Source organism: Amblyomma mixtum, chromosome 4, assembly GCF_055824585.1.
Source record: "Amblyomma mixtum isolate Tamu chromosome 4, ASM5582458v1, whole genome shotgun sequence".
In the NCBI taxonomy this organism is placed as follows: Eukaryota; Metazoa; Arthropoda; class Arachnida; order Ixodida; family Ixodidae; genus Amblyomma; species Amblyomma mixtum.
The window spans coordinates 139,899,538-139,910,876 of NC_143015.1; the positions used below are offsets into that span (position 1 = coordinate 139,899,538).

An 11,339-nucleotide genomic window follows, 5' to 3' on the forward strand; every position below is an offset into this window, starting at 1 on the left:
AGGGTTAAAAAGCTGATAATAAGGAAAGGAGGACAGGAAGGGAAACCATAAAAAGATGCAGAGGAATTTTTTTGTTTTTAATTTTTCTCGCTGGGCCCTGGAAAAAGGAATGAAAGGGATCACAACAGAAGCCAAGTTAAACCGTTAAACCGCATTGAAAAGCCCTGGGCTGTTTTTGGTCAGAAATAGACAGAAGAGGAAGCTGAAAAATAAAAAAAGGTGGAAACCTACACCAAAGAACGAAACAGCAAGAGAAGAGATACGAGGGGAGTGCTACCTGCCGTCTAAGCTCACCAGAAATTGTTTACAGATCTAGTTGACTGGTGCCATCCTGCTGAAATCTGATAGAAGACAATCATTTAGTTTTTAATTCTTCTTCAATTACTCAAAGCTTACTCTTCATGTGCAATCGGTGTAGCTCCGGCGCACAGAAATGTTGTAAAGAGGTGCAAACCTATGCGTCAGCATGCCATGCGTGGTTTCTTCTCAAGACGTTCAAAGTTAGCACCTTGCTCGAGTCTTCGCGAAGACGCACCGCATAGTTTACGTTATATGAGATTTCTCACAGCTTAAACTTATACGAAATTTCAGTAAAGGTACTGTCGGTGAAGGAGTTTTGATGCTTCGTGGTGTCCTGTTCTTCCTTTTCCCATGACCTGCAAGGTGGTTCCCTGTGAAGGAGCGTACCCTGCGGGTTTCTTCAGCCTGTGGAACACGCTCTGAATTTAAAGAATAAATGTACTTTTCGAGGTTCGAGGTTTGCTTGCAGCTCTTGAAGTTTCGATGACCTTTACCAATCCCCTCTAAGAGAGTCGCCGTGGAGCTAGTAATTAAGAACGGGATATAGCCTGATTTTTCTAGATATCCTACCTGTGATTGGAAGCTACTGACATATGATGGGAAAAAAAATCTCGCTATAGAATTTCTCAGCGCAGTGATCGTTGGTCATTTTTGAAAAGTTTTAAGGGGACGAATGAGAAAAAAAAACCTCTCTTGATCGAGGCGCGTCTAGGAATTAGATATAGCAATGGTTTAAGATTAACATTCGTTCTAAGAAGACATGTCATGGTTAACAGGGCTATAAGTGGTGAGAGTGAGGCTAGATGAAGTGAACTAGGAAACAGGAATTTCTTGAACTTTTATAGAAAAAATAATTGATCGATTTGCTATCGAAGAGAGGTATGTAATCGTCCACATTCAAGAAATCGTGTATTTTGTATGCGGAGTGGAAAGCGCCCTCTATTCTTCTGAGTTGAATGGCGGAAGGAAAAATAATGGGAGCAGCCTCCGGACATCTGCCCGTGCACACATCGTCTTTCCCTTAAGGCCTACAAAAGATTTCACCATGGTGAACACTACGTAAAGGCTGAGTAGGTCGGTTAAATTGCTGGTGTGGATTTCTGTTACTACTCGATGACATTCAGTTGTCATCATCATCATCAGCCTGACTACACCCACTGCAGGGCAAAGGCCTCTCCCATGTCTCTCCAATTAACCCTGTCCTTTGCTAGTTGCCGCCACTGTATCCCCGCAAACTTCTTAATCTCATCCGCCCACCTAACTTTCTGCCGTCCCCTGCTACGTTTGCTTTCTCTTGGAATCCACTCCGTTACCCTTAAGGACCAGCGGTTATCTTGCCTTCGCATTACATGCCCTGCCCAAGCCCATTTCTTCTTCTTGATTTCAACTAAGATGTCATTAACCCGCGTTTGTTCCCTCACCCACTCCGCCCTCTTCCGATCTCTTAACGTTACACCTATCATTTTCCTTTCCATAGCTCGCTGCGTTGTTCTTAACTTAAGCTGAACCCTCTTTGTTAGCCTCCACGTTTCTGCCCCATAGGTGAGTACCGGTAGGATACAGCTGTTGTATACTTTTCTCTTCAGGGATATTGATAAGCTACCATTCATGATCTGAGAGAACCTGCCATATGCGCTCCACCCCATTCTTATTCTTCTAGTTATTTCCCTCTCATGATCCGGATCTGCGGTCAGTACTTGCCCTAAGTAGACATATTCTCTTACTACTTCCAGCACCTCGCTACCAATTGCGAACTGCTGTTCCCTTGCTAGGCTGTTGAACATTACTTTCCAATACTCCAATACGGAAAGGTGTCAGGCAGGGAGACACGATCTCGCCAATGCTCTTCACTGCCTGCTTACAGGAGGTATTCCGGGGACTGGAATGGGAAGAGTTGGGGATAAGACTTAATGGAGAATACCTGAGTAATTTGCGATTCGCTGATGACATCGCCTTGCTAAGCCACTCAGGACAAGAACTGCAAAGCATGATCATTCAGTTGTAGGATAGAGTAAATAGCGCCATGTTAAGGTAAAAGGCCAAGGACTGAATAAAACTTTGGCGTTGGAGATATTCTGGGGCCTCGCCTCGGCATTTAACAGAGAAAGATTCTTATTATCATTATAACATTATTTATTTCAATGTGCGGACACATTTAACACGCAGGGTTTTTAGCGTTACCGAACAATGCCCTGAAGTGTAAACTTTCCGGACGACATCTCATTATCAAGTGCAATATGCAGTTATGTTGATTCAGCTGGGAAGCAAATGGAAAACATAAGAATGTAGAAATGCGAAACACTTAATGCCATAATACAATGCTAAAAAGCAAACCATTAAAACTAAAAAAACTACAGAATACACCCACAAAACACCATTGAAAATGAACGTAGTACACGTAAAGTATGCGTACACTTCACTGGACAACCAATGCGTAAACATGAAGAGACGAAATACAGAACCAAGTTTGTCTTGAGTGCGAAAATTAGTACCAGTATCCTGTGATTAGATTGTGATCTGCTCGGAGCCCCTTCAGGCAGTCTTATCGGCCTTTAGTTCTTTGCTCAGAGATTTTTGACCATCCAAAAATGAAAATTGCAATTGAAATTATAATGAACGAATTTCACAAAACCCACTCAAACGTATGCTGTTAGCTTTACAAATTTGTTGCTAGCTTTCAGCGGTAGCAGATATATTTTCTCATCAAATCAATTGCTGTTATTATTACAATTTCGATGATCAAAACTGTTAGCAACAATGTTATCATTACTTGTGCGAAAAGAAGTCCGAACCTCAGATGAACCCGGGACTGCAATGGGAGTTCAATAATTACCAAAAATCGATTGCCGGAAGGGGTCGAAAATTTTGCATAAAGTTTGTCTACCAATGGCCACCCTCACCGTGAAAGAAGAGATTTTGTGTCTTGGCTCTGATGGAAATGACCTGATGAGGCCGTGACTTTCTTTGATTAAAGACGGCAAGGACACGAGGGTGACCCTGTCGCAAGGCTCTAATTTCTGTTCTTACGCGCATCTTATTTCTGTTCTTACGCTAAAAATTTGCTTACTTTTGAAAGGAAATGTACATGTTGAATCGGACGTGCCCTTTCTGGAATAGTAACCTTAGAGCTTATAGTTGTTTATATTGTTTACCTGCAGATCAGTTAAAAGTAGTGTAAGGGGAATATCATACAGAACAAACAAATTGGTTATACATAATTGCGGCACAAACGGCAATACAGAATCATTCTGGTAGAACACCCTGGAAGGAGAAAATGAAAACTGAAATATAATTGTGTATGCCAAGCACTGCGTTCATGTTTAACGATGACGGTGGCGAGTATGCCTGGCCATTGAAGGCAACAAAATGAACAAGGCGTTAATTGCTAGATTTTGTTTCTAAAGGCAAGGAAGGAAATGTGAGCTGATCTTGCTGATTAAAGGATCAACATAAGGAATGTTGTTAGCCTGCATAAATTCAGGGAACGAGTTATACGCAGAGCAGTTACAAAAAAACCCTATCAGCCGGACCAGTCAACAAATACAACAAGGTGCAATACTGTTTTGCCTAATACAATACCTATTTGATATTTATTGTGTGAATGCTAAACCGAATTGTATTGGAATTCTCTAAAATTTATTAGTCATTTGATGCGCTGTGCTAGAACGTTAACAGGAATACCTTTGGGGGATACTTCATGCGGCGCTACTATCCACTCTGTCCTTAGTCCACCGGAGGACTCCATGCGGACAAAGGCGTACTTTTCTTTTTGCATTGTAAAATGATCGATGAACCAGACCCGTGCGGCGACAATTGTGCGGTCGCTGCCTGAATTGCAGCATGCGCGTATTGCCTCAGCAGATAGCTGCAGTAAGGGTCAGGACTCGACTTTGTCGCTTTCGCGGGGGCGCTACGTGCACAAACGGAGCAGCGCCACTCAAATTGCTATTCAAGAGCGGCTCTACTGTTATGCCAACGACGGCCACGTGTACTCAGGCGCCATAGTTTAAGAAAGAGAAATGGACAAGGTTTGATCTATTTATGCGTTTCTTGGCAGAGAGGACAAATTAAAGAGAATATAGAGCCAGAATCTGAGGTTTCTATAGTAGTGTTTATTTTAAACACAAACAATTACAGCTGTAAGGCTACAAAAAAAAAACCGAGTATGAAGTCAAAAAAAACTACAGAGAATGCTTGCTACATTCGAATGGGAGCGAAAGCACGGATTTGTGCTACGTAGAAGACGACGGTGAGCAGGCAGTGCCGCGAGACGGAGCAGATGGAAGTTGATGAATACGACGCTCTCCAATGCACAGCGGGAGAGTGGGGTGCAGTTTAACACGAGGCGTGTTGGCAGCGGCGATAGCCTAGTGGGCTATTTTTTTTTTAAAGTAGCCTATTGGTCACGCTGAGCGGCCCTTCAAGGTGCACTGAAGAGGATTCTGAACTTGTCTGTTAGCCGCGGGAACTCGATCTACACGTTCCTAGCCTTCTTAGAAACAGTGACTTATTGCCATGTGTGGCCGATTTCCCCAATTAAATCGAATTGAAGTCCGGCTCCCGCCTTTTTTTTTAATTCTTCCTCGTACGGTGGGCGCAGTCGACCAACGCGTGGAGCGCCTTTCACCCAGTCCCATGCAGGCTTTGCTTTCGCTTTATTTTGTTTTTTAGGTTTCCATGAATAAATAGTTTCATTCGCAGATAATATAACCGAAAATAAGCCCGCAGAAATAAAAATACACGCGGCCTATTTGCTACTACGGACTACTACGTATTACTCCGCCGATGGCAGAGCGGCAAGCCGCCACGGGACTGGGTGAAAGGCACTCCACGCGTGGGTCGACTCCGCCCACCGTACGAGAGAGAAGTAAAAAAAGAAAGGCGGGAGCCGGACGTTAATTCGATTTAATTAGGGAAATAGGCAACACAGGGCAGTAAATCGCAGTTTCTAAGAAAGCTAGGAACGTGTAGATTGAGTTCCCGCGGCAAAAGGACGAGTTCAGATTCCTCTTCAGTGCACCTTTAAAGGAGACCTGCCCGCGCAGCCGCTGGTTCGACTCCCGGTCATGCATATTCATTCAATTTATTTTTATATTTTTCATGGTTTCACCTCTAACTCTGCTGAAGGTAAAATTACACGGACCGCGATTAAAGCCCGAGGTCCTGCAGTGAAGCTTTAGCTTCAGTAAGAGTAGCTGAGAAGGAATAGCTAGCAACCAGCTGTGCGAGCATAGATGATACCATTGAGAGGGAACAAAAATTTGAAATCAGTGCATTTAACTGGAGAGAATTGTCACTACCGGAAAGATGGCAGTGATTTGCAATATCTGAAATTGATGTCCCCAGAGTATAATTATAAGTTGTGTAAATGCGATGAAAAAACGAGCTCAGCCCACCTGCGGTCATTTCGTCTGCGTTCTGCATCGTCTTCTTCTAGTACGGAAAACCTTTCGGTAGCATAATTATCATCATCAACCTATATGCTGATCGTGATGATTGTGTTAGCCAAAAGGTAGGGAAACGAAATGGTCATAATTTTTCAACTGCTTCCCTTTACGGCCTGTTCAACGACAAAATTATACAGACGGCTATGTTTCTCGACGATGTGTGCACGTGGATTGATGGTACGTGGGACGACCTCTTGCTGATTTGTAGTCGCGAAGTAGCCTTATTCGGGGTCAAATTTGACTGAAACGCTTTTTTCTCTTCTAAGCATGAAGAAAAAGCCATTAGAAGCGACTGATTAAGAAAAATACTCACAAAGTAAGCCCCTGAAAACCACTTATTTTCAATGCCAGGCTAAACTAAAGGGGAGTTGGAACAATGTAGGCTACCTTCCTTGTTTCCGTGGAACCGCCTGCTCCAGTTGTCAAGATATGAGGATTTGCGCCTCACTCGATAGTCGTCCGGCAAGGCAATAGATCTCTCTTTAGGTATGGGTCTGACCAGTTAGAAAACTGCGTTTGACGTAAAGCACCGAGAAAGACATGGACGATTGAAAACAAAAGACACGCTCTCATCCTCGCTGCTGTCATGAAGAGGCAAAAAAATAGTAAGCTCTGGGACATGCCCGCCCAGAAACACACGGGACGAATTTTACTGATGTGGCTTGCTTGCCTACAGAATCGGCTTCATGTGATGCTTGCTTCCTGAAGGTCTGGCTGAACGTTTGTTCGAACACTTTTTTAAAATATATTTTTTCAAATTAGCATAGATGAAACACTGCGGTTCTGAATCGAGATTGTTTAGACTCCTTCTGTAAATAGAGGGCGTGATATTTTTCCCTTCAATTGGCTGCGTATGCTGAGGCGGCAACAAAACCTGTAAATTCAGCATTAACATTTACGAGGCTTATATGTTTTTGAGAACAATTTATTGAGCTATAAAAAGTTTGATCATTTTTTTGCGGACAATTGAGTTTCCTGTTGAACCACTTAGACGCTTAAGACTCTTTGCACTTGGCGGCCGAGTGCAGAGGTGCATGAAGCGGAGAGGCATTCGACTCAGTTCGTGCCATCGCACACTTGTCTTGGGCAGCACTGAGGATAGACACCGTCGGGGGTCCACTGAACCCTGCAGCCTGGGTCGACACCGAAGTTTTGGCACCTGAAACAAAATAAAGGAAATAATTAACGCACGCGTGCGTTCATTTTTCTCCAATTTTTATTACAGGTTTGATGCAGCATATATACACGCCACAGTGAATACTGCACCAACCCCGACGTAGCTCAGTTGGTAGAGCACCACACGTGGTATGGGGAGGTCGTGGTTTCGGAACCCACAAAAGGCATGTTGTTCCTTTTGCTCTACTTTTCAATTATTATCTTTCTGGCAGAAAAGATTGCACTGTTAATTCTCCATTTATCAATAGCAGAAAATACCAAAGTACACACATTCCCCTAGACTTTCCTAGGTACCAGAGGATGGTTGTCGCGTTAAGCATTAATTGCAAAAAAGTAATTTGAATGGAAGAACCAGATTCCATTCAAACTTCTCTGTATAGGAAATATCCTCGCCTACTACTTGTTACAAAAATTTTTTTAGGAAATGCTACACTAAAAAAAGCGCTTGATGAAAAGCTGTTTCCAAATATTTGAAGACGAAGGGTCCGAAAGTGTGAGACTCTTGTTGTTTTCCTAACAGACCTGTGATAGAAGAGGGCGAAAGAGAGAGCGAAGGGAAGGAGCGAGAAGAAAGGGCCTGCCAAAAAATGCACCAAAATATTTTAAACACCTGTTGTTCCAGCGTTATGGACTTCGGGAGCAGGTAAAAAAATATTTGTATGCGGTCTGCCATGCCTACTTAACTCAAAAAACGTGGAACCGTGAGAAAATATGCCTGGTTCAACGCTGGAGGCGATCACACCAGCTTGGTAGCCACGCAGAGAAAAAAATATTATTTTGTGAGCCCGCATTCTGTAATCTTTTGGGCATTGATCAGTGTTGCACTCCGAAATGCGCAGTACTCACAGAGTGGCGTTCACTTCGCGCCTCGCAGCGTAGCAGGTGGCGATGACGCAAGGGTCGTGCAGTGCCTTGGTTTCACCATCAGGAAGCGTGTTACGTTCGAAGATGCAGGCGCCTGCACGAAGATTAACCAGCATAAATTCCTGGCAGCACTTTTTTTACGCAAAACTGGCAATGCTTTCCATGCGCTTCAGAAGCAATGTTTTCTAATGTCAGCCAGTGAAGATAGAACACGTTTAGCAAAAGTGCTAGCAATTTTCGAAATCACTACAACTTTCTTCACGGCGAGAGGTGCGAAAAAAATGAAATCAAAACACTGCGTATGCGCAGTGACGAAAAGCTCGAGGAAAAAGAGCTCTAAAGCACTCAGTTAACCACCAAATTCGTTTCTGTATTACATCTATCAAATAAATAAGCCAGAGAAGGTGAAACTGGTACCGACGATTAGCTTTTGTACACTCAATTAAAAAGAAACAGGTAGAATTCTTCTTTGTTGCCGTCTTATCGGTCTGCCTTATCATAAGCGCTATCTCGCCTAACAGCCCACACCTTATTGCTCAATGCAATGGATCCGCTTCGTTCGCATCCCTTTAAAATTATGAATATCAGAGAGCATAGTGCAGTGTACACTCAATCAAACCTAAATCTCTGGCCATCCCCTCTTCCGCAGCGTCTGCCAGAAAGTCGAGCCTTTTAGTTTATTTTCGCTATGTACGATAACTTTCCGCATTAGCCGAAACCCCTTGGTTTTCCAAATTCCATGTCGTCTACACGCTTTTTGTCTATTCTTAGTGAAGCACAGAATAGTCAAGAAAACCGGCATGAAAAAGTACCTTATGGCATATCTAGCAACTCTACACATAAGAGCATCATACAGGCTGTAGTCTGGCCATTACTAGGAACTCTATAAACATATTCCGCACATTTCAGCATTTCATGTAGAATCTGTCTTCGCAGGAAACAGCACGCGTGCGTAGCGAACAAGAAAACATAACTAAAGCAATTAAAGAAAAATAAAAGAAAACTATTAAAGAAAACCCTGGCTCCCCGCACTCTGATTGTGTTCCCGTATATATAAAGTAAAGAATACCTATTCTGGAAACAACTTTGAAAAAGTTTCAAACAATCATTTTCAACTGGAAAAGCTGTATGTCTGAAGTAACGAAATTTAATGGACTGCTTCCAACACAGACAATATTTTACCCACATGCCAAGGAGATCTCTACGTACGTTGGAAATAAACCTTAGTTCCATATAAAAAATGCTGTAGCACCGACACGATGGTGTTCTATCGCTACTGAAAAAGTGTCGAATATGCTAGGCGCTTATTGAAACTGTCTGCTGGACATTTTTGAAATCGAATCCATTCGAGTTGAAACATAAACCGTGACATGTATTAGCGACAGAAAACCTCAGAAATGTTCCTTATTTAACTTCTAACTGCGACTAATAATGTATGAAATCTAAGCATATTTTGACATTGTTTCTGCAATAATTTACGTATTTTGAGAACACTACGATTGCGCTAACGGTGAAGAAAACACTGTTCAGGGTGTCACCTGCCACAAAGAGACAAAAAAAAAAAGGCTAGTACAGGTGAACTTCAGTTAAGGTCACTTTCTTTTGAGGCGTTTAGTAAATACGTGAGAATGACGCAAAAATAACGCCCGCTCACCTATAGCCTAGAGATTAACGACAGGGGCCCTACTAAGGAAGAACGCTTTGGTATGGAGCACAAAAATCGAGTTTGTCACATTACTGCTAGAACGGTCGCCATTATCAGCTCTGGTCAGAGTCTCCGTTTCAAACAGTTACCGAAAAAGTAACCGTTACGTACCGTTCTCGACAGTCACATTCCTCGTCAGGTACGAATGGCCGTGTTCCTGAATGTCACAGATGACGGTCGCGAAAGCGATGAGGGTACACAATGAAGCCACAAGCGCACGCATTTTGAGAGTATGAAGTTGAGTTTAGAAGCAGGACGAAAAATTGGGATTCAACTTGTTAGCTCCGAATTCAAAGTGATGTGACTGCGTGCTCTTACTCCACTATTTATAAGCGCCGGTGCAAAGGCTTGTGCGTTTACTTCTGAGAAGCGCCCAGAGAAACTAGCCAAGCATGACCGGCGCTGCATTTTCGTTCTTTTTCTCGTTAAAGTTGTTTGCAGCTCATTATGAGCGCGTACGCGGTTCATTGCGTGCAGGATTCTGAAAAAAAAAAGAAAAACTCCTTTCAAAAGAAATTACCAATATGTTTCCCCTTGTGACGGTCGCTGTCTCCATTGTCACCGTAATTGTTTTCGAAACACTAGGTCACACTCCGAGACGTAGTCTTCAGCTGTTCACCCATGCGTTAAGGCGAAGCGGCTGGACCCCCTAAGTCTGTGTAGTCACGTCTATGTTCAGAGAATTCGGATGACATGTCTTCGAAGATCTCTTACAAGTGATACAGGGCTTCCCCAGTGTCTGTTCGTTATCAGGAATATTAGTCTGGATTTAAAGTTTTGGCACATTTAACGTTACGCATGCTATGGGCATTGTCGGTGGAACTGCTTTTAGTATTCTGCGTGCCCACTTGCATGTTAACAGTGATTGCTGCTGTATTAAGTGGGTGGCAAAAAATTCTAGCTGATTCAGAGGACTTGGCCAAGTGGGAAGTAGGTGTGCGCGCGCCTCATCATGTTTCATTTCGCTTTCGGATCGAGGCTAGGGTTTCAAGGTGAGGCTTCAGGCGAATATCGGCTAAACAGGTAATTGGGGGCATTAGTGTAGCGCAATATGGAATTGTAGGACCGTTTTACGCACCTTAAGAGGGCCCCCTGCGGAAAAAATATTTAAGATGTCTACGAGACTTCTGTATGCAATTAGTGCTGCGTAAACGTACATGATCGTGTACCTACGTGATCGCAGTCGTACGCCTACGGATCGTAGGCCAACGTGATCACAGACTTACTTGATTATAGGCTGAGGTAAATGTAGACCTACGTGATCTTCGATCAACGGGATTGTGGACCTACGTGGAGTGTATAATACAGACGCGAGATGCACATGAGTGCATAATCCCACATCACAAAACTAGGTTATGTAATGTTGCATAACTATGTGTTATGAGCTGTTGTAGACTTATATACACATGATATGCTGCAAGAACGGCTTCTAAAGGTAGATACACATGTCCTAAAGTTGGGCCAGGTGTACCAGGTGTCATATGACGCACACTTATTCGCGCTTGATTAGGTCCGCGTCTGGCCTGCGCACAGAGAACGGCCACGCGCATGTACATTTGGTTTAATCCGCTTATCACCGCCTGTTCCAACGTTCAATTTTGCAGGTTGCAATAGGCGCATTAGGCATGCGCATGGTCTTTCGCCCCACTAGGTTCACAAACATCATGGTTCAGGTGCAAACCTCACGGAGCGGAATTTGACCGTCACATGACGCCTGGCCCCAAGCATGGGCAATACTCAATATTGTGATGCGCCTCAACCTTTTGGGATTTGAATCAATAATTTTTTGCAAATATGCACCGTAACATTGTTCCACCACTAGCGTCTAAAGAGGTTGCTTGTATAAC

The 11,339-nt window shown here is 43.3% G+C and overlaps 1 protein-coding gene across 1 annotated transcript; it reads right to left on the reverse strand.

The window, feature by feature from the left end:
* Nucleotides 1-6,788: 6,788 nt before the first annotated feature.
* On the reverse strand, nucleotides 6,789-9,715 carry LOC149348467 (complement inhibitor CirpT4). The gene is made up of 3 exons (XM_089585836.1): nucleotides 9,604-9,715; nucleotides 7,770-7,881; nucleotides 6,789-6,906 (listed from the first exon to the last, which is right to left on the reverse strand). Exons 1-3 carry the CDS (start codon nucleotides 9,713-9,715, stop codon nucleotides 6,804-6,806), a joined length of 327 nt encoding a protein of 108 aa, XP_089441962.1. The 3' UTR covers nucleotides 6,789-6,803.
* Nucleotides 9,716-11,339: the final 1,624 nt, after the last annotated feature.

Bases quoted from the DNA above. Each gene is read 5' to 3' on its own strand.
- LOC149348467 (XM_089585836.1), bottom strand. From the start codon at position 9,715: ATGCGTGCGCTTGTGGCTTCATTGTGTACCCTCATCGCTTTCGCGACC. The intron at 7,882-9,603 runs GTACGTAACGGT...ATCTTCGTGCAG, and splicing joins GAATGTGACTGTCGAGAACG to GCGCCTGCATCTTCGAACGT. The intron at 6,907-7,769 runs GTGAGTACTGCG...ATTTTGTTTCAG, and splicing joins CGCGAAGTGAACGCCACTCT to GTGCCAAAACTTCGGTGTCG.